The 19,805-nt window shown below is 59.4% G+C and overlaps 4 protein-coding genes across 20 annotated transcripts; 1 reads left to right on the top strand and 3 right to left on the bottom strand.

Annotated features, from left to right (window-relative positions):
• Window positions 1–282: 282 nt before the first annotated feature.
• RIC8A (RIC8 guanine nucleotide exchange factor A) lies at window positions 283–5,745 on the bottom strand. 9 transcript variants are annotated; one of them, XR_014836539.1, is made up of 10 exons: window positions 5,581–5,745; window positions 5,258–5,305; window positions 4,581–5,171; window positions 4,011–4,102; window positions 3,388–3,538; window positions 2,496–3,147; window positions 2,266–2,422; window positions 2,037–2,181; window positions 1,503–1,622; window positions 283–1,039 (listed from the first exon to the last, which is right to left on the bottom strand). XR_014836539.1 is itself a non-coding variant. In XM_013992102.3 (10 exons), exons 1-10 carry the CDS (start codon window positions 5,662–5,664, stop codon window positions 919–921), a joined length of 1,605 nt encoding a protein of 534 aa, XP_013847556.2. In that variant the 5' UTR covers window positions 5,665–5,745; the 3' UTR covers window positions 283–918. The 9 variants fall into 9 exon arrangements, 5 of the variants coding, with proteins under 5 accessions (XP_013847556.2, XP_003124273.2, XP_084865955.1 ...); XR_014836538.1 differs by having other exon boundaries at window positions 2,266–2,410; XR_014836541.1 differs by having other exon boundaries at window positions 2,496–2,720.
• Window positions 5,746–7,336: 1,591 nt separating this feature from the next.
• Window positions 7,337–11,418, top strand: BET1L (Bet1 golgi vesicular membrane trafficking protein like). 9 transcript variants are annotated; one of them, XM_003354407.5, is made up of 5 exons: window positions 7,337–7,389; window positions 8,534–8,625; window positions 8,865–8,921; window positions 9,047–9,234; window positions 10,769–11,418. In XM_003354407.5, the coding sequence occupies exons 1-4, from the start codon at window positions 7,371–7,373 to the stop codon at window positions 9,212–9,214; spliced, it is 336 nt and encodes a 111-aa protein (XP_003354455.1). In that variant the 5' UTR covers window positions 7,337–7,370; the 3' UTR covers window positions 9,215–9,234; window positions 10,769–11,418. The 9 variants fall into 9 exon arrangements, with proteins under 9 accessions (XP_003354455.1, XP_084865959.1, XP_084865958.1 ...); XM_085009833.1 differs by having other exon boundaries at window positions 9,047–9,238; XM_085009832.1 differs by having other exon boundaries at window positions 7,337–7,842; window positions 9,047–9,238.
• Window positions 11,419–12,747: 1,329 nt separating this feature from the next.
• Window positions 12,748–16,214, bottom strand: CIMAP1A (ciliary microtubule associated protein 1A). Its single transcript, NM_001348539.1, has 7 exons — window positions 16,093–16,214; window positions 15,581–15,697; window positions 15,174–15,374; window positions 14,652–14,753; window positions 14,351–14,472; window positions 13,424–13,564; window positions 12,748–13,079 (listed from the first exon to the last, which is right to left on the bottom strand). The coding sequence occupies exons 2-7, from the start codon at window positions 15,687–15,689 to the stop codon at window positions 12,990–12,992; spliced, it is 765 nt and encodes a 254-aa protein (NP_001335468.1). The 5' UTR covers window positions 15,690–15,697; window positions 16,093–16,214; the 3' UTR covers window positions 12,748–12,989.
• Window positions 16,215–17,179: 965 nt separating this feature from the next.
• SCGB1C1 (secretoglobin family 1C member 1) lies at window positions 17,180–18,666 on the bottom strand. Its single transcript, XM_003124223.6, has 3 exons — window positions 18,572–18,666; window positions 17,791–17,990; window positions 17,180–17,346 (listed from the first exon to the last, which is right to left on the bottom strand). Exons 1-3 carry the CDS (start codon window positions 18,624–18,626, stop codon window positions 17,314–17,316), a joined length of 288 nt encoding a protein of 95 aa, XP_003124271.1. The 5' UTR covers window positions 18,627–18,666; the 3' UTR covers window positions 17,180–17,313.
• Between the last annotated feature and the right edge of the window lie 1,139 nt (window positions 18,667–19,805).

Below are 19,805 nucleotides of genomic sequence, written 5' to 3'. Positions count from 1 at the left end.
CTCCTGCTCCCAGTGTTCCCTCCTTCCTGGCATCTTGTCTCATCGGACCCCCTGGAGCAGACTGAACTCTCCAGACTCCTCATGAGACCTGGTGGCCTCACTCCTCCGAGAGCAAGACCCACGAGCTCATCTGGGAAGAGTGCTCAGTTCTAAGAAACATGTGAATTCTAGTTCCACTTTCCATGCCTTTACTTGATATTTTGCATGTATATTCACGCATGCGCGCGCGTGCGTGCGTGCGCGCACGCACACACACACACATACACACGCACGTGCACGTTCTTGCCTGGAACTCTTTATTCCAGAATGATGTTTCCATGGAGCTCTGTGGTGCAAGATAGAAATTTAGACTTATGGTTTCAAGGGGGGACATTTTCCTTCATGTATTTATAGTCTAAGCCAGCAGGAAGGGTCAGAATTCGTCACAGCCAGTGAGAACCTGGGCACTGAGCCGGGACCGAGAATACAAGAGGCTACGAGCCCTGCACTCAGCAGGCACAAAAACAGCCGAGCGTACACGGGAAGTAGATTTCTGACATCAGCACATGAAGTTCCAGCAGGGTCTTTCCCAACGTGGCACTTGCCCAGCACCGGCTCTGGGCCAGCATGCCAACCGTGGACGTGCTTGTGTCTGCATGCGCCCATTCTCAGCGCCCACTCTCACAAACGCTGGGTTTTGCCTTCAGTGAAGCCCTGCCCTCAGGTACCGAAAAGACACCACTTAGAGTTAGAGCACGACAAGACCCTCGCAATCCTAGAGAGGAGGAAACGGACCAAAGGCAAATCGTAAGCAGAACTTTTGGAGGAGAGGGAAAAGGGTCTCCGAGCTGGAGGGAGAGATGTGGCTTCCGCAGGTCCCAGCCCCAAGGGCATCCGTGGAGGCAGCACCAGTTCTGAAGAGCAGAAGAGTGGCCGTTCTCAGTCAGGGTCCGAGTCAGGGTCCGAGGAGAGCTGCCCCTCCATGGTCTCACACATGGCATCCTGCAGGGATGTGAGCTGACCCCGGGGACTCATCCCCATGGGCTGGATGACTCTGTGCCTGTTGGGGGGGGGTGTTGGGGGTAAGGAACGATAGGGCTGGATGACTCTGTGCCTGTAGGGGGGGGTTGGGGGTAAGGCACGGTAGGGCTGGGGCAGGGGCCTGGTGGGTGAGGCAGGGGTCCTGCTCATCCTTAACTCTGACATTCTGCTCCACCAAGCTGCTCCTGTTTACTGGGGAAGCCTGGGTGGGAACTCTGTCAATCAGGTCTGAATCCTAACTGCTACCTAAGCTTTGGGACCTTAGGCAATTGCTTTGGGCCTCGGTTTTCCTGAGTATAAAATGCACATAATACTGATCTCAACCCTAACCCTTCACCGGAGAATGTCCTCCAGGACAGGTGATGTCAAAGAGTGATGCAGCCTTGCCAGGATCTGATCCCGCCTCCTGAGGACCACAAGACAGGACGTGGGTCCGTTCTCCTTTGTCCCAGCCAGGTGTTCCTCCCTGCCACGCCACGTACCTGGAAAGCTTGTCAAACATGTTCACCAGCTTCATGGCCTCGTGCTCCTTCTGCTCCTCTGTCATGCCCTCCATGGGGTTGGGTGGCTTCTCCTCCACCCTCCCAGTCACGGGGTTTATGCTGTTTCACAAGAGAGGGGCATGGGGAAGCATCGCTGACTCTCCCGGCAGGAGAGAGGGCTGCATGGGGTGGGTGGAGGCCCGTATCTTCCCACCTGGGACTCGAATAGCAGGAAACCCATCTTCCTGGTGCGGAAAAGGAGGCAACTGTGGAAGAGACCTCCCTCCAGGGGCAGCAGGTAACCGACTCCTGCCCTCTGGTCAACCCGGCCCCCCAGACTGCTCGGTGCCCTTCAGCCTCTGTGTTCTTGACAAAACACCCCCATGTCAGGATATCTGTCCCTTCAGAACAGGGGTCTGATTCCGAAAGGTCTTAACTGTGTCGACCTATCCTGCCCATCCTGCAGGTCCAAGTTGGGGTGGGAACAGGGCCAGGGTCTGAGGGAGAGGAGCCCAAGGATGTGGGGACACGCACCTGGCCTTGGCTTCCTTGTACTCGTCTGTGTCTGTGTCCTCATCCTCTGAGTACTGGCCCTCAGGCCGACCCCCTGCCATGAGGCCCCTAGCAGCCAGGAGGCCGGCGGCATTCCCGTAGCCTGTGTACTTGATGAATCGGGGCACTAAGGGGCAGGACAGAGGTCAGTGTACAAACGTGGCTGGGGAAGGGCTAGAGGGCGGCAGGTGAGGGGCTGGCCCCTACTCACCGCTTTCAGAGCACAAGACGAAGAGGAACTCGGCGGCCACCCTCTTCACGTCGGTGTCCAAGTGCGTCATGAGGCGAACCAGCTTGTTCCGCAACAACTCCCCCACCTCCGGCCGGGTTCTCACATCCCGCAGCGGGGGCAGCACCTGGAAAGGCAGCTGCCCCTGAGGCTGGGCCTGGAGTGGCCAGGGTCTCTGACCAGGGCATGGCCACAGCCCCTCTGCCTCATACCTGGGCCTTTAGGAACTTCCTGGCAGGGCGGTGCATGCGGGCACACTCCGTCAGCACGCTCAGCACAGGGGCCACGCTCTCCTTCAGCCTGTGCGTCTGCAGAGGAGTCTCTGTCACCAGGACTGTGCCCCACCTGACTCAAGCCAGGGGGGTGACACACCTGCATCAGATGGTCCTGGCCACAGGTGCTCGGGGCCAAGAGCAGGCAGTGGGTGTCTGTGTGAGCTTTGAAAGGGACAGGCATGGACACTAACTCAAGAGGCCATCCACATGCCCTGTGACTTGGGGAAAATCACTCAACTTGAGTCTAACTTCCCCACCCTTAAACCAGAGCTGTGGGGAAAACAGGGCGTTGAAAGCTGCTAACGTAGCACGAGCACACAAACAGAGCTCTACGGAATCAGAGTCTGTCAGGCTCTGTAGTTCGCATGACATCTGCAAACTCCCAGAAGGGCTAGTTCGTGTTCTATGGTGCGGCCGCAGGAGTCAGGGAGCCTCTGCCTGGAAGATCCTGTGGGTCCCTTTAGAGAGACCAAAGGACAGCCGCTGCTCATCACCAAGAGCTGCTTGTGTAGAGCGACACTGCGAGTCTAGCATCACAAGCAGGGACCAGCGGCTTCTTGGTCCCCCTCAAGAAGATCCACAAAGAGACCTAAAAACAAATACTTTGCTAGTCTCTGAAAACCTGCTTCTGTTTGTATCAAAAAGTCTGCCTACATTTCAAGGAGGACATTCTAGCTTCCTGCCTGGCTGGACCTTGGAGCAGCTGGAGGCATTGCCTGAATCCCACTGGGGAGCTGATCTCCCCTTACCAGTGCAGACTGCACAAAAGCAGCGCCCACAGCTGCCTGGGAAAGCCTGGGCCAGAGCCATAGCAGGGCCTCCTGCCCACCTGGTGCAGACGCTTCTCCAGGAAACTGAGGAGGGCATGAATCACATCCATGTTCACTCCCAGGAACTCCAGGGAGCCTTCGTGTGGCTCCAGGGTGAGAAGGACATCCAGACACTTGAGGGGCAAGTTCCCCAGGAGGTTCACTGTGTGGCTGGGGACACATGGAAAGGAGGGCTGGGTAAACCCAGGCCCCCAGCACAGGCGCAACTCTTGTTGCCCCCTGCTGGGATCACACATGACCCGAACCAGTATCAGGGGCCTGAGTAGCACCAAGTACCAGAGCAGAGGGAGGCCCTCCTTGCAGACATCCCACCTCCCACACACCTGGGTCGAAACAACAGGTAGTCCAAATTGGGACCCGCCCAGGCATAGGTCACAGAAAATGAAAGTGACAACCACACTGCTCTATGGATACCACAGTGTTCAAGGTCCAGTGGCACATTCTGTCCTGAGCTCACAATTCTTGTCCTAGCTGTGTGTTCTAAGTGCTGCAGCTCTGTGGAAACACACCAATGCCTGGTCCCACCCAGTTGGATGAAAACTCTCTCTTTAGGGCTGGAAACCACCATATAGACCTGAGAGCAGACGCCCGCCCCGGTGTGCCCAACAGGCACCACCCTCACCCGTGGAACTCCTCTGTGCGGTCTCCAGCAGCAGTGACCATCACACAGTGCCGCAGCAGGGTCCCCAGGTGCCGGTAAAGTGCAGTGTCTTCCTGACCAAAGAGAAAGGGGTGCCTGTGAGAGAAAGTGCCACTCACCCCCACTGCTGCCTGCTGAACATCTACTGCCTGGCCCACGGCCAGACCTCATGCAGGCCATGCATCTCCTCCACCACACCTGGCTGCTCAGCCTCACTTATGTGACCTTAAGAGCACTCTCGTGGTTAGGGACATCAACAGGTCCCTTTGGGATGAAGTCACTCTGTGCTCTCGCCCCCCGCCCCCCGAAGAATCTCCTACAGCCTGCCCCCACACCACACAGCACTCCTGGTGTTGCAAGAGCCAGATACGCGCTCTGATTCCTCGATGCCCTTATACGGAACGGGCACCTCCCTGCCTCCTCCTGACAAGCGCTGCTGTGCAGATGTCCTCCTGGTCCGACACCCAGAAACTTGAGGGTACCTGGCAGAGAGGCAGGTCCCGGAAGCATCCTAGTTGTTAAGCCCAACCGAAGGCTGAGGCCAGCCCTCACCTCATCCACCTCCCTCTTGATGGAGTCGAAGGTGATGTTGAAAAGCACTTTGAGGATCTCCATGGCCCGTTCGGTCTCCTGGGAAGGAAGGAGTTCCGGGGGTCCCTCTCCAGGGGTCATTCCCAGCGTCAGCTCCAGTGCCTCGGTCAGCAGGTGCACTCCCTGCAGCTCCTCAAACAGCTGCCTGCGCACATCAGTGCGAAGCGCCGTTAGCAAGAAGAGGAGGCGCAAGTCAAAGAACTGGACGTCATGCGGGAAGCTGCTCTGGCGGTACAGTCTCACTCGCTCTGCGAGCCTCACCACTAGCCCCGCCTCTGCGGCGAGCACCTGTGCCACGGAGCTGCTCAGCACGAGGTTGCACAGGCACTTAAGGGACTCGAGCACAACATCCATGTCCAGAGTCTCAGGACACGACCCCTTCGAAGCAGAGATGCCAGCATAGCAGGCAAGCGCTTGCAGGCTCTGGCGGCTGGTGAACGAGTCCAGGCAGCTGCGGTCCCTCGACAGGATGCGGATGCTCTGCAGCCAGATGACTCGGCGGGAAGGTGACAAGCCCTGCTGCAGGACTGAGACCAGCAGCTCCGCCAGTCTCTGTGGGCAGGGGAATAGAGCGGTTCCATCAGGCTCCTCTACCTGGGCCACCCGTCCCTGCCCCTTTACCCTTGATAAGCACCCACCTTCCTGTCCTCCTGTTGGGCATCGTCAAACGTGAAGCTCTGGGAGTTCTGCAAACAGACCCAGAAGATTAGGAGGCACAGGTCCACCGAAGCAGAATCCGAGCTCCAAGGCCGCAGACACCGCTCTCAATAGACAGGGCTCCCTTTCCCCACGGCACCCCCAGCAACTCTTCAAAGACTCGGTGCCCCTCCCCGCCGTGCTCGCCAACACCCTCAGCCTTCCGCCACGCTCACCACTCACACCCTCCCCGCCGGCCACGCGCGCGGGACCCACCCAGCCCCACCTCCTCCCTGCGCGTCCCACGTCCATAGCTCCCGCTCACCTCCCGGTTGTAGGCGCGCAGAGCCTCCATAACCACGTCCTCCTCCCCCGTCTCTATAGCATCCACTACCGCCCGAGGCTCCATGGCGCTCCCGGGACCCCGGCCCGAGGAAGCGGAAGGTACCTCGCTCCAAGGCTCTGGGCCCCAGACGGCCCGCCCGGCCCTAGCTCGGCGCGCGGGGGAGGCCGGGAAGGGGCGTGCGCGGCGCCGCGCGGGGCGGGGGCCCGGGCTGCGCGCGGCGCCGCGCGGGGCGGGGGCCCGGGCTGCGCGCGGCGCCGCGCGGGGCGGGGGCCCGGGCTGCGCGCGGCGCCGCGCGGGGCGGGGGCCCGGGCTGCGCGCGCCTTAAAGTGGAGAGGCCTAGAAGAGCCCTCGGGAATTTAAAGGCTTTGATGTCTAGTCACGTTGCCTTTCAGTGTCCGACTCAGTGGTTATCCGACCACGGGCCTGAATCGCTCCGGCTCCGAGCAGTGAATTCCCTACGGGAGAGGGCCTTAGCTTCTCACCCCGCTATTACACGCACACTACACCCCTCTTGATGTACAGAACGAATGAGATGTTCCGAGGAAAGACGAAGTGGAAAGGACTTTGCAGCCCCGGGACCACTTTGTTTATTAAGCAGGCGTTTGAGGGCCTACAGCATGCAAGGAACCAGGATGTGGGTGAACAGAACCCACAGGTCCTTGCCTTCGTGGAGCTTATATTGCAGAGGTGAAAACAAAAACGGGAAAACGGGAAGACTTTAAGCAGTCATAGTGCTGTGATTGAAAAAGGGGCCTGATGGGCTCCAAGGGGATTTGAATAAGTGTCGCTTTTGCTGAGACCAGAGGAAGAAGTGAGCCAGGAAGGGATGTGGGGGAAGTTCATTCAAGGCCGAAGGAGCCGGCAGAGTAAAGGTGGGAATGGCCGTTGTAGGAGAAAGAGATCATTGTTGGGGCTGAGAGACAGGGGAGAGTGGGGAGGGAAGGTCCAGGTCAGGATGAAGGCAAAGCCTGATCATGTGCAGGGACTTCCTGGCTGTGTAAGCAGACACATCTTCTGGCCTGGACCCAGTTCCCTCTTTTGAAAAGCAGAGATGATAAAAGGTCCCATTTCGGTGGGTTGTCAGCACTAAACGACACAGAGTGAATGCTCCATTACAGTGGGTGAATAACATATACTCCACCCACTGCGCAACAAGCCTTTGTTGAGCATCTATTTTGTGCCAGACCCCTTGTCAGTGCCCGGGTGCAAGGTCGCAGCACCGGCTCCTCCTGCCCCTAACTCCCCTCACGCTCCCACTCTTCTTCCTGGTTTCCCGTTTTCCTTCAAGTGCTTCATCCCTGAGATTTTTGCAGCGCTCGCTTGTTCCAGGCACTGATCCCCTCTTTATCCCGCCGGCAGCATCTGGAGCGTGCTTCACACCGAGTCCTCGCCTTAACCGCACCGCAGCCGGGCGGGCCTCGGACCCCGGGCCGTGTCGCCGCGAGGAGCCTCTCTCGCCTGAGAAAGGGCCGTGAGCTCTTTCCAGTTAGGATTTGACACCGCCTTCGGCAGGAATGGCCGCGGAATTGTCTGTCGGCACCATGATGCTATTAAAAACGATAACCTTCCAGCAGTCCCAGGAGCGAACCAGCGGCCCTGTTCACAAGGCAGGCGGTGGAGGAAACGTCAGTTCTTCTCCGTCCAGCCCGCTCGCCCGCTCGGCCGGAAGTTGGAGGGCCCCGGGCGGAAGGGGCGGGACGGGAAGTCCCTCCCCGACGGCTGCGCCACATCCCGGGAGGCTGTAGCTCTGCGGGTCCGTGCTGGGCGCGATGGCGGACTGGGCTCGGGGTGAGCATTGGGGAGCGGAGGCAGGTGGCGGCGGTGCTGGAACCGATGCCGCTGCCTGCAGGAGTCGCTTTCGCCCGCCCCCGCCTCTCTGGGTGGCTTTGGCCGGCAGACACTGAGAACAGGCGGAGCCAGGGCGGCGTGGGTGGGGCCCTCGGGCGGTCTTGCCCGGCTTCTCGGTGAAGCTGCGGGGTCCGGATGTCCGCTGTCCCCACCCCTTCCGCCCTCGTGAGACTGTTCTGCACGGGACCTCAGCCAGACGGGCTGGTCGACTGTTCCGGAGGCCAGCCCCAAGGAGTGAGGGCTGCGCGTGATGGCCCAAGAAGGCCTCGTACCGACTGGGGCTGGGAGTGGCCCACTTGCCCTCTGGGAACCCCTGTTCTTATCTGCGAAGTGGGATGCTGATGCTTGTTTCCGCTGGGCTTGCGGCATTTACAGATTTCATGGATGAAAGCGGTTGGTAGGATGCTAACATCTCGTGGCATCTTTACACATCCATGATTTCTAGGGTTGTGATCCTATTAGATGAGCCTCCCTGAGACATCTGGCCCACGGCAAATCTGGCCTGTGAACTTGGGGAGGCAGTTCTCATCTACTTGATAGGATGGTTATACCAAGTCAAGTCATAAGTCCCAGCCCCTGTCCTGGGCCAGGTCTCAGCAACCACTGCTCTGGGTGTTGTGTAAGGCTCTGTGTAGGATGCAGAGCTGAGCAGATCTATGCCCTGCTCGTGAGATCGACCTCCCCTTCTGTTCATGACTTTTTCCTAAGTCCTTGCCAGAGTTTACTGGTTTTCTCTGAGAACAGGTCCCCTCTACGTCGCTGGTGACATCTGGGCTGACATACCAGTCCATCCAGAGGGGATGGTACAGGTTTTGTCACAGAGTATCAGAAGGTGCTGCCCACCCATCCGGGCTTGGATGCCTACACAGAACAAGTGCTCTCGCACGCTGTCCTTCACGCGGCTGTCTCGTGTGTGAAGTTCACGCTTTGGACCCTGGGTTAGGGCAGGACCTGTTCAGCAGACACAGGAAAGCCCAGTCCCCCTGGACTAGATGGAATTGGAGTGAGAGCCCTGAGGGCAGAGGTCAAGAGGGTGCGCGTGGGTGGGTGCACACTCTCACCCCCTCTCTGTCTCTTCTCACAGCTCAGAGCCCCGGCGCTGTGGAGGAGATTCTAGACCGGGAGAACAAGCGGATGGCGGACACCTTGGCCTCCAAGGTCACCAGGCTCAAGTCGGTCAGTGGTGGTCCTCTCCTTTCACCTCCATCTGGCCTTCTGGAGGAGGGCGTCAGAGGGAGGGTGGAGGCCTGGAAGGGGTCCAGATAGTTCTCTCTTTGTCCCGTACATGGCAGCACTCACCTGTGCTGGCCCAGGTGACATTTGGATCTCCTGACCTCTGCTGATGCCGTGGGGGGTTAGGAACAGTCCGTTATTTTTGTCCTGGCCTGACCCTGTCCCCTCTGTGTCCTGAGCAGCTGGCCTTGGACATTGATAGGGATGTGGAGGACCAGAACCGGTACCTGGACGGCATGGTAAGGGTCTGCGGTGTTCTCGGCCCCACGTTACCTGCCCTGCAGGCACCCCCCCCCCCCCCCCCCCGCGTGTGTGTGCTGTGGAGTTGCTGCCCCGTGTGACAATGCTAGGATTCCTCCCTTAGGACTCGGATTTCACGAGTGTGACGGGCCTCCTCACGGGGAGTGTGAAGCGCTTTTCCACAATGGCGAGATCTGGGCGAGACAACCGGAAGCTTCTCTGTGGTGTGGCCATGGGCCTGATCGTGGTCTTCTTCATCCTCTCCTACCTCCTGTCAAGGGCAAGGACGTGAGCCAGTGGGAACTGGTTTCTGTAGGTACCTGGGACAACCAGGGTCTTCCTCTGCCTTGTGTCCTGGGCTCCAGAAGATCTACCTACAAAATACCCCTTCGAAGTGATGAGCATGGCTTAGGAATCTTTTTCCTGTGTGGCTGGGAGCCTCTGACCCAGTAAGCTCATGTTAGCTGGTCCCATGTGTGCAAGGGGCCCATCCCCATTGGGTAACCAAGGCCCAGCTTCCTCTGCCATCTTGGGTGCTAGAAGCCCTAGCAGAGCCAGGTTGGAGCAGAGCAGCTGGGAATCCTGGACGTGACCACCTGTGACCAGCAGCCCTTCCCCCAGCCCTCAGGGTTCTGATGTATTGAGGCTTCTCTGCTTGGTCTTGGTCTGGATAAGGCCACGTCTGGTATTCGAGGTGCCCAGAGCCGACACAGGAAGGGGTGCGACTGTGAACCTCGAATCATTGCTGTCACTTTCAGCCAAGGGTCCTCAAACCAGAGATGGCCGTTGCTCCTGGCCAGGGCTGCCGGGCACTGGTGGACCAGCAAGAGTCAAGGGTCCTGCCGAGAGGTGTCTGCCTGCCGTCCAACCCCATGGCTGGAGCCCGACCCTCAGGGAAGGGCAGTGGCCATGCGTGGAGAAGTGAACTGCAGCATTGGCTGAAGACGCGGGCCCAGGTCCTCCTGGTCTCCCTGTGTCCAGGAGCAGAAACTGACCTTTTCTCAGGATTCAGGGTCTGTCCAGCACCGAGACACGTTTCCAGGAGCCCAGATCTCTAGAAAGAGGCTCATCTGGCATGTCAGAGTCAGGCAGGGTGTGAGCAGGGGCCTCTGTGGGTACAGCCTGGAGGCTTCCAGGTAACAGCTTTTCATAGGATCTGTAGGTCGCTTTTTGAGGGTCCGCGGACAGTTTCCACCGAGTCTGGCCCTTCCACCTACAGTATCTGCCCATCTCTCCTTGGGCCCTCAGTGCCCACTGGTCAGTCTCCTGCTCACACAAGGTGAACTGCAGTTTCTTCCAAACCAATGGGTCTTTCTACCCCACTGTGAGATCTCAGTGTCTTCCCATGAAAACACCTGTAAGAAACGAGTCATCAGCTCTGTCCTTCCCGTCTTTTGTTCCAGTTCTCTGTCTTCCTGGTCACTCCCCTTCACTCTCTGAGGGCTACCGGCTCACCGGCCATCTTCACACATACACATGTGGTCATATGTCAGCCACAGCCTGTGCCTCTCAACTCCTGCCACCCCACCCTGCTCTGGTCTCTGGCCCTGGGCACCTCACCTTCTGGCCCTGCTGCTCCTGCTCCTCCTCTCTCTCTCCTTTGTTCTCCACCGAGCAGGCCTGGCTTGTCTCACACTCACCATAATGCCCTTCTCTTTTCCACTGCGCCTGGTTGGGCCTCAGCCTTCTGGAAGGGGAGCGTGCTACCTTCTCATTTCCGAGTGCTCTGTTCTTACTGCCTCCATCCCTCCAGTGTGTGCTTGTTTCTCACTCGGTGAGGTCCGCTTCCTTGCCTCCATGGCTTCGACTCAGCCGTCAGCTCATCTCATGTTGAAATTTGTCACAGGGACATGCCTACTGTTCATGAAGCTCAGCAGCTGCTGCCGTGTCGTGTTTCCATCGGGTCACCACAGGCACGGCAGACACATCAGACCTGAGTGTGGCAGCCGCCTGTTCTGGGCCTGCTAACCTGGCTTCCTGAGAATATGGCTCAGCCATGGCTGTTGCTCCCCCCAGGATGCTCTTACCTGCTGTGCCCACTCGTCTTGCCAGTGCAGACCAGGAATTGAGGATTTGCCTTTCAGAATGACTGTCTCAAGAAGTGCTCTGCCCCCTCCGAGACCTCTGGTTGCTGTGTTCTCTCCTTGGGTCCCCACCTCTGCCTCCCCACTTCATTTCCATGGCTCTTGGCAGCTCTTCCAGCTATTTTGGGGTCTGGGTTTTTGTCTCTGTCTGGTTTACTTTTTTGTTGCATTAGGCTGAGTTCCTGAATGCTGCTGCCACCACGTCGGCAGGGTTTTCTGTGGGGCCTGCACCCTTCTGCTCAGCCCTGTGCACTCAGCACCTCCTCCTGTGGATAAGTGGGGTTTGCTAAGTGGCCCTTCAGACTAAAACAGAAGAGGCCTTGGAGTCCTCTGTGCCAAGGGAGGGCCCCAAGTCAAGGACAAGGCATTTGGTCATAAAAACTTGGAATAAACAGATTCTCGATTAAGTAAACACATAGTCTTTGGTGTTTGCATTTCCTTCAGGGCCTCCGAGAGTTTTGTCTGGAACTGACCTTGGTCCACAGCCTTGCCCTGGGCACGGTGGTCTCCACGTGGCTTCTTTCCCCTTCTCTCGGGCCCTGCTCCCGTCCTTACTCGTCCCCTGGGGCGGGGGGCGGGGGGGCAGGCGTGGACTCACTACGTCCTGCTGCTGGACCTTTTTCTCCCCAGGTTTCTGTGACTAAGTTGGGGAAGGTGGCGTCACTGCCTTTTCGTGACTAAAGTCCCACAGGGGCCACAGGGCCACCTGCCTAGCGCTGGTTTGAAGGTTGGAGTCCGTTGAGAGCTGGCCTCGGACTCCCGAGCATCCTCTGGAAATGCCCTTCATCCCAGCTCATCACCCCTTCCTTGTCCATAGCCTCCTGTGCTTCACGTAGCATCTGATGTATAATGTCACTTTCAGATTTAGTCACTTGAAATTGCGGAAGTAAAATTTTTTTTGGTTTGTTTGTCTTTTTGGGGCCACACCTGTGGTACATTGGAAGTTCCCAGGCTCAGGGTTGAATCGGCTACAGCTGTGGGCCTACGCCACAGCAACGCCAGGTCCAAGCCGCGTCTGCAACCTACACCACAGCCCATGGCAACGCCGGATCCTTAATCCACGGAGCGAGGCCAGAGATGGAACTTGCATCCTCTTGGATGCTAGTCGGGTTTGTTAACCGTTGAGGCATGGCAGGAACCCCTGCAGCAGTGATTTATGTCTCATGGTCGCTGCTGGAGTTTGAGACAGGCTCAGTGGGGACAGTTGTCTCTGCTTTATGATGTTAAGGCTTCCTCTCAGAGGTGAGAGGCTGGTGCTGCCATCACGTGAAGGCTCAGTGACAGATCTGCAGGTCACCGCTGGGGTGAGCTGGGGGCCCAGCCATGTTCACTGTCTTATCATGTGTTCAGCTTCCTCACGACATGGTTCCTGGTGTGAAGGTGAGCAAAGAGAAGGGGGTACCCAGGTGGGAGCTCTGTGTGTGTCGCATGGCCTGGCCTCACGAGTCACGTTGCATCTCCATTTGGGATGGTCCCAGACGCTGTTCTAGATTCCAGGGGAGGGACTCTCAGCAGGGGAGAGAGAGCCGCACTGGACATCACATGGGAGGGGACAGATAGAGCCACGTAGAGGGCAGGGCTCAAGGCAGAATCCTAAGGGCAGTGTCTGAGGCTCCTGAGCCCTCCACTCTTGTCAGAACCCAGGCCCTGGAAGCTAGGAGGGGCCGGACACGGGTCGGTGGTAGCCTATGGGGGCCCCTTTCTGGAAAATCTTGGTGATCCCCCAAGAGACACCCATTACTAATGGAATCAGATTTTATTACATATCCAGGCTCAGCAGGAAACAAGTTTAGCAAAAGGGAAGGTAGCATAGAAAAAATAACTGGTCACAACTGTCCAAACAAGTGTGCTCTGCCCTGCAGGGCCAGGCCAGCTGCAGCCCAGCTGGTGGAGGAGGCACCCAGAGCCCTCAGCCCCGGGAATCTGCTGTTGGGGGAACATGACATGCAGAGGCTCAGGGTGACTGGTGGAGCGGGGCCGGGACTATTCCACATCCACGACCAGGGGTGTCATGTAGTCAGAATGTTTGATGCCAAAGGTGACGATGGGGGCGCAGGGCTTGGTCACGGTCACCTGGGAGAGGAGAGGCTGTGAGGACCTGACACCCCCGTCCCCCTGCAGGCTCTGCCCTCACTGGGGCAGTACCTCCTAAGCCCTGGACCAAAGTGACCAGCAGGAAGTCCACACTGCCAGGCTTGACCACAGGGCTTGGTATGTGGTGAGCCCTCAGCAGCACTAGTCTTGGCGGACACTGGGGACAGGGGGCCCTGCCAGCTGAGGAAAGGGCTGCAGCTAGAATGCACAGTGTTCTGAGGGTGCCTGGACACCACGACCCTTGCCTGCTCACAGGCCCTTCCCCACACCACCCCCTCTGGGCCATGTCACCCCTACCCCACTCGGCCGTGCTCTTGCCAGACCTTTTCAGGGCTGTGGGCTCCTGGTCCTGGCTTGAGGGTCTTGTCGCCTGGGGGCTCCACCCGCGCAGCCATGGTGTACTGTGGAGCCTTGAATTTAGTCACCTGGACATCGGTCTGACGGTAGGCTGCAGGACCTGGGGTCTGGGAGGTGAAAGAGGCTCAGATAGGCTTGGCCTGCCAGGGCGTGGGAACACAGAGGGCAGGAGCCAGCATCAGACCGTGGCTTTCAGGCGCCAAGCACTGTGTGTCTGTGTGTCAGGGGCCTCTTCTATCTCCAAATGATGGCCATACTGTGGAACAGCACCCCAGGGCTGTAGGACCCCTTCTCTGTGTGAGACGTCACCCTCCCTTCAGCCTCACCGTGGCAGTGACGCCCCGGTCTGTGCCAGCTCCAGGCTTGTCCTTTTCCCAGCTGGGAACCCTGTCCTGTGGGACTCAAGGGCCATGGGCTGGGCTGGGTGAGCTCAGCAGTGCTATGATTCCAGCTTACCAGTCTCTCCAGGTCCTGGGCACCTCAGGGCATTTACAATGGCTGTTTCTGCAGCAAGAACCTTCCTCCCCGAAACATGCCACAGCTTCTTTTTCTCCTCAGCTTCTTCCTGAATGCAGCCCTACCTAAGACTGCTCTTTGCCCTTTAAGCAGTGCCCAGAACCCCTTCCCTGCTCTTCGCTCCTCAGCACTGTCCATCTCTATGCCTGAGCCGCGGCCTCTTGGTCCCTTGTCTGCCCCTCCCCACGGCTGGAATGTAACCCGGTGGGGGTAGGGTGGGGCCAGACATGTGGCTCCCAGGGGATGAGGAGCTGCTGGCCTTCAGGAGGATGGGGGTCTGGCTGGTGGGTCCGAGGTTCTGGGGGAAGGGGCCAGATGGGCCATCTCTCGGGGGCGGGGGGGTTAGCCATGCTCTGCCCCAGCTGGGCGACCCTTGCCTTGTGCAGGTCATCGCTGAAGCTGCCCAGCTTGCTGCGGCCCTTGATGGAGAAGGAGGGCTGGGAGACCTTGCCGACAGTGTGGGGCCCCATCACCATGGGCAGCATGTAGGCAGCGGGGCCTGTCGGGGGCACGAGCGTGGAGACTCAGGCTGGGCAGAGTCCTGTGCCCAGAATCTCCACTGGCTTCGTCCCTGGGCTTTCCACCTCCAGGAGGCCGGCCAGCAGTCTGGCCCCCCTCACCGGCCCTACCCGGGCTCCCCAACCTGGTCGGCCACGGGCCGTCAGGGCTGCTTCAGACCTGGGGTGCTGTCCACTCGGAAGGTCTTGGTTCGGGCGGAAATGGAGTGGCTGGGTGCTGCATCGAACACGTGCTTGGTAGATTTCTCTGGGAAGTAGTCGCCTGGGGTGGTGGGGGAGGAACGGGGTGGGCGCTGGGAGGGCGAGGACCATCCGCACAGACGCTGGGTCCTGCTCAGGCAGCTCAAGGAGGACCTCCTGACGGTGCGGGTGTGGGGCCTCTGGGACCCAGTGGGTGGTGTCCAGGACGGAAATGCTGGCTGCAGAGTAGGGGGCTGGGGGCCGCTTTTGAGGAGGGAGGGTGAGTCTGATGTGGGCCGAGAGGGGCCCAGGTCAGAGGTGGGCATTAGGGTCTCAGGGGCTGCACTGGGGCCCAGTCCCCTCACTCAGGCCTGCTGGTACCCATCATGAGGAGAAAGATGGGTCGGGGGGCCGAGGACAGCTGCGTGCCTCACACGCTCGCCTCCCGGGGCTGTGGTGGTTACCAGGGTGGCGGCTGGGGCTGGGGGCCAGGGTCCCTCACCAGGGCCGGGGGTCAGTGTGGCCTTAGTGCTGTAGCGCCCCAGGATGGAGTAGGCGGGGCTGAGGTCTTTGCCAGTCCTCAGTATCTTGGGGTTCACGCTGTAGCGGGGCCCTGGGGAGCAGTTCTCTGCCAGGAGCATGGGGGCCCCTCGGAAGCTGTAGGCTGGTGCACGCAGCTTGGTGGGCGTGTGCTTGACAAAGCCTGTGGGGCAGAGGCTCTGAGCAGCCTGCAGCCAGACTGTGCTTCTCCCCCCACCCCTGTTGACGCCAAAGGCACTGATGGGCTGGGGGTCAGAGATGAGCCCCAGCTCCCTTCAGGCCCACCTCAGACCCACCTCAGACCCACCTCAGGGGCGGAGCTCCTGCCCCCTCTCTGCCCCTCCACACCCCAGGCTCCCAAGTGCTTACCCGTGGTGGGTGGAATCAGGTACTTGGGTCCAGGGCTGCTGTAGAGGGCCATGATGGGCCCCCGGGGGCGATGGGGTCTCCAGGTGCCCACCCATACCTCCTCGGCCATGACCGGCTCTGTCCATGGATGGGAGAGTGACCAGGTGCTGGGAGGCCTGAGCCCGCCACCCCCATCCCTGCCTTTACCCCCCCACCCCCTGCGATGGGCAGAACTGCAGGCTGTAGCCTCCTCAGTGGGATCTCGAGTTGGGGCCTGGATTTGAGAGCAGTGAGTTGGCTCTGCCACACCGACCGCCAGCAGTAGGATCATCCACCCTCACTTACAAGGCCGCGGATGCTGTCACTTTCAGCACTCACGGACCACCCGCCATGAATCTAAGGGGGTCTGGGCTGGTTCCTCCTGCTCAGAAGACCCTGGGTGTGCTTGGCCAAGAGTGGTGGGAAAGGTGGGCAACTTCCTGGATAAGATTGTGCCCTGGGCGGGGATGGGGCCGCTCTGGAGGGGCTCTCACCTGTCTGGTCCAGGAGCGGTGCCCAGAACAGCCTATGGACTGGGACTTTTCAGAGGCAGTCCCGTCACACCGGCCTCGGTGCCAGGGAGTTCCAGAAAAGGAACATGGAGAGGAAGCCCTCTCCCTCTCTCTCCTCTCTCCTCGGGGGCTTCGAGAATTGGGGAGGGGTCCCTGAGCTCTAGAATGTTCTCTTTGGGATGGTAGGTTCTAGATCACCGTCTGTGTGATGGAGACAATGGCCTCAGCCCAAAGGCCCCCACCCTTGCCGTGCATGGCTCGGGCCCTGGGACTTTGCTTTGCTCCTTATTGCAGTGTGCGGGACAGAGGTGTGGATGGCAGGAAGGGGACAGCTAGTGTGCGGGACAGAGGCGTGGATGGACTGGGGACAGTGAGGCCTCGGGGCCCACAGCCAGAGAGGCCAAGGAGTGAAAGTCCCTGGGGCAGAGCTGACTCAGCCCTGCCTCTGGTGGAGACTCAGGTGCAGGAAGGCTCTGGCTGTTGGGGATCGCTGTGGGGTTGTGCTGGCTGGGGAGTGGGAATTGATGCTTTCCTGAGGGACTTTTCTCCAGCCCTGTGCTCCCTTCTGCACCACGCTGGCTGTGCCCACTCTGTTGGACCCCGAGTGTCCTCATCAGCAAATTCCTCGAGGGGCTTCCGCTGGGGTTCTGCCTCTTTCCTTGGCGACTTCTCAACCCCTCGGTCATGGGTATATTGTGCACATTTATTATCTACAAAGGGTAGCCTTCAGACTCATTGCGCCCATGCCCAGACCCTTCCCTCAGCCCTGGCTGCCTCCTCTTTAGGGGTGCTAATGCCTCCCTGCTCCGAGTCCCTGCCCCTCCCTCCCACTGCTGCCTCCGTGACCTTCTCATGTCCTGATGCCTCCCTGCAACCACACACCTCCCTGTCCATCTGTCTTGCTTTGTCCACCTGCCTACAAGGGCGTCTGCCTGGATTTCTGTTGGTGGGCTTGCCGTCTACGTGGGGTTACTTGTACGTGTGTGCTCCGCTCACACGACCCTACGTATGTGAGTCTGTGTGAGTGTGGAGTCGTGTCCCTGAGGGTGGGGAGAGACAGGAGCCAGAGCCTGGACTACAGGAGGCTTTATTGGATGGGTGGCTTGAGGATAAATTCATGCCTCGGGAAGTGGTAGAGGTGGCGTCGCCATGGCCGCTTGTGTAGCTGGTCCTGTGGCTACTTGGAGCCACGACTGGGGTCCACTAGGCGTCGTCCTGACTGCCCAGCACTTGCACCTGGAAGGCAGACATGTGTGGGCCAAGAGGCCGGGGGTCCCACGCCCAGTGCTCAGTCACTACAGAGCTACAGCTCCATTAGGCAAACAGGCCCAGGCCTGCCTCTGGGGGACAGCGGGCTCCAGGACATTGCAGGCAGCCCTCGCCTAGCAGCTGGGGAAGCAGTGTGCACTTGTGTGTTTGCATGCTGCTGTGTACACGTGCGCGGGCACGTATGTGTAGCAGGGGGAGGCTGAGGGTTGCTCTGCAGGTGTGGGGCCTGGAATGCCCACCTCTGCTCCTGAGGCAGCTCAGGGTGTCTGTGGGGTGGTGGGGAATGGGGTTGCTGCACTGCGTGGGTCACAAGGGGCTGTGGCATTTGGCGGAGGCCCTGAAGAGTAGGGCTGTGTGTCCTGCTAGGGCTACAGGCCTCTTGGGAATGGGGTGCCCCCCTGCCCACGGTACCAGCAGCTTGACCAGCTCTGCCTTGTGCACAGGCTGCAGGCCATCTATGCAGGACTTGAGCTCTGTCAGCGCTGCCTTGGCATCTGCATTGACGTCGTACTTGCCCAGGGGCCCCTCATAGAGATCCTCTGTGGACCCCACCAGCAGCGTTTGCAGGAAGTCCATGAAAAACTCATTGTTGTCCTCCCCTGTGGCCAGTCCTGTATTGGGGGGTGGGGGTTAGATCAGGACAGAAGGGCTCCTTTTCAACCCCAACCGCGGACCCAGTGCTCCAACCTCAGGGGTCTCCAGGCCTTCCCCATCAGTGCCCACTTCACCTGCCCCCAGAGCTTCCTCCACAACATCCCCCTGCCTGCAGACCCCACCCGTCACCCTGACCTCAGCTGCCTCTTTCCACCCCGGGTTCCCCGGGGTCACTGAGGAAGGAAAGCCAAGCCCCAGATGCATGGGAATTTCTCCTCCGCAGGAGGCTGGCTGACCCGGGGCTTGGCTTGGGATCAGAGTCAGCCTGGGCTGGGCTTGGTGGTGATACTGGGGCTGGGACAGAGGTCAGAGCTGGCGTGGGGTTGGGACCATTTGGGCTTGTTCCGTGGTCGGGGTGGGGTCGCATGGGGACTGGGGTCAGAAGGGCACCAGGATCATTGCCTGCCTCTCTGCTTGGAGTGCCTGGGAAGGTGGGCACCAGTCATTTCACGGCCCAGTGCCTGAGTTTCAAGCTTCGCCGGCCGGTCCCCTACCGCCCCTAAATGTGCTGGAAGCACCTGTCGGTGCGCAGACTCACCACTGGTGCAAAGCAAGCTGAGGGCCACCAGCAGGAAAGTGCTGCTCCCCTTCATGGTGGACTGTGGAGGTTCCTCCTGAGCTGCCTGGGCCGGCTTTATGCTTCACACGCACCTGTTCAGGGGGCGGGCCCGACCTGCCCAACAGGGCCGGCCAGTGAGAGCACAGGTAGGGAAGCTGAAGGTGTGTTCTTACCCCCAGCCTAGCAGTGGGTGCCAACTGCAGGAGGCCTGGGGTGCTGTGTGAGGGGTGGTTGGCAAACCATTTGGGGTGAGAGGACCTAGGTAAAGGGGTGATTTGAGCCTGGTCGGGAGGGGAGGGCTTCTGGCCTTGCTTGGCTTGTAGCTGAGGGTGGCAGGCTCGTTCTTTTGGGGTGGGACCTCTTCTCAATGTGCTTTGTGGGCTGGCACTGGGCTCTGAGCCCTGAGACAGCCTGAAGTTCTGCCCTGTGGCAGGGCTGGGTGCCGAGAGGTGGAGGGCTTCCTCGGGCCTGTAGATAGAGGTGTTGGCAGATGGGCCGAGGGCCACATGAAGCCTGAAGTGGGCAGCAGCCTTCAGGGGATGGAGGAAGGGCCTGAGAGTGACTGAGGGTGAGGCTCTGGGCCATCCCTGGGGCCTGGTGGGATTGCCATGTGGCTGCACAAAGTGAGGAGGGGTTGTAGCCTGAGACTGGGCTTCCTTCTGTTGTCAGTCCAGTCCAGGGAAGTTTAGGGTCCGGGGGCGGGGGGCAGTGCAAGGCTATAATGGAGAAAGTGGGCTGTATCATCTAACCAGATTACCCCCAAAACAGCGCAGGTGTCCTGGTCCCTCTTCTGTCCCATCCTGCCACCTGGTGGCTGATGGCATTCTGCAGGACGGGCCCTTCCCCCCCTGCAGGACCCAGGGATTCAGCCCCTACCTGGCCCTAGGGACTCCTCTTCAGCACTGACTTCCACCTCCCACCTCCACCAGCCCTCCGGATCAACCTTTCCAGATTGGTCACCACGGCGTTGCTTGTCACCCTGCCCCTCATTTGCCTCCAGCTGGCCCTGAGTCTGTCACAGACCCTTGTCCTGTGTCCTCTGAGCACTCAGAGCTTGTCATTCACTTAGGCATCTGTTTATAACAAGCATTCTGTAGTCCCTTTTGCTAACATGAAATGAAATCCATAGATGATATATCCACTTATACACAAAACTCCAAGCATGGAGGAGAAATAACGTGTAATGAGGTCATTTGTGACAAAACAACGTGGC

This window comes from Sus scrofa, chromosome 2 (assembly GCF_054392235.1).
Source record: "Sus scrofa isolate SSC_HxYL_T2T_F1_AM1 chromosome 2, Sscrofa_HxYL_maternal_Yorkshire_Landrace_v2.0, whole genome shotgun sequence".
Classification (NCBI taxonomy): domain Eukaryota; kingdom Metazoa; phylum Chordata; class Mammalia; order Artiodactyla; family Suidae; genus Sus; species Sus scrofa.
This window is presented reverse-complemented; position numbering and strand designations above follow the sequence as displayed.

Coding starts and splice junctions, on each gene's coding strand:
- RIC8A (XM_013992102.3), bottom strand. CDS start 5,664: ATGGAGCCTCGGGCGGTAGTGGATGCTATAGAGACGGGGGAGGAGGAC. Junction 2,423..2,495: donor GGAAGTTCCTAAAGGCCCAG/GTATGAGGCAGA, acceptor CCTCAGGGGCAG/CTGCCTTTCCAGGTGCTGCC. Junction 1,623..2,036: donor TACAAGGAAGCCAAGGCCAG/GTGCGTGTCCCC, acceptor CTTGTGAAACAG/CATAAACCCCGTGACTGGGA.
- BET1L (XM_085009832.1), top strand. CDS start 7,785: ATGCTGATGCTTGTTTCCGCTGGGCTTGCGGCATTTACAGATTTCATG. Junction 7,843..8,533: donor AGATTTCATGGATGAAAGCG/GTTGGTAGGATG, acceptor CTCTTCTCACAG/CTCAGAGCCCCGGCGCTGTG. Junction 8,626..8,864: donor AGGTCACCAGGCTCAAGTCG/GTCAGTGGTGGT, acceptor TGTCCTGAGCAG/CTGGCCTTGGACATTGATAG.
- CIMAP1A (NM_001348539.1), bottom strand. CDS start 15,689: ATGGCCGAGGAGGTATGGGTGGGCACCTGGAGACCCCATCGCCCCCGG. Junction 14,754..15,173: donor CACACTGACCCCCGGCCCTG/GTGAGGGACCCT, acceptor CCACCACCCCAG/GCGACTACTTCCCAGAGAAA. Junction 13,080..13,423: donor GAGCCCACAGCCCTGAAAAG/GTCTGGCAAGAG, acceptor CTCCTCTCCCAG/GTGACCGTGACCAAGCCCTG.
- SCGB1C1 (XM_003124223.6), bottom strand. CDS start 18,626: ATGAAGGGGAGCAGCACTTTCCTGCTGGTGGCCCTCAGCTTGCTTTGC. Junction 17,991..18,571: donor CAGCTTGCTTTGCACCAGTG/GTGAGTCTGCGC, acceptor CCCCCAATACAG/GACTGGCCACAGGGGAGGAC. Junction 17,347..17,790: donor CAGAGCTGGTCAAGCTGCTG/GTACCGTGGGCA, acceptor TCTGCCTTCCAG/GTGCAAGTGCTGGGCAGTCA.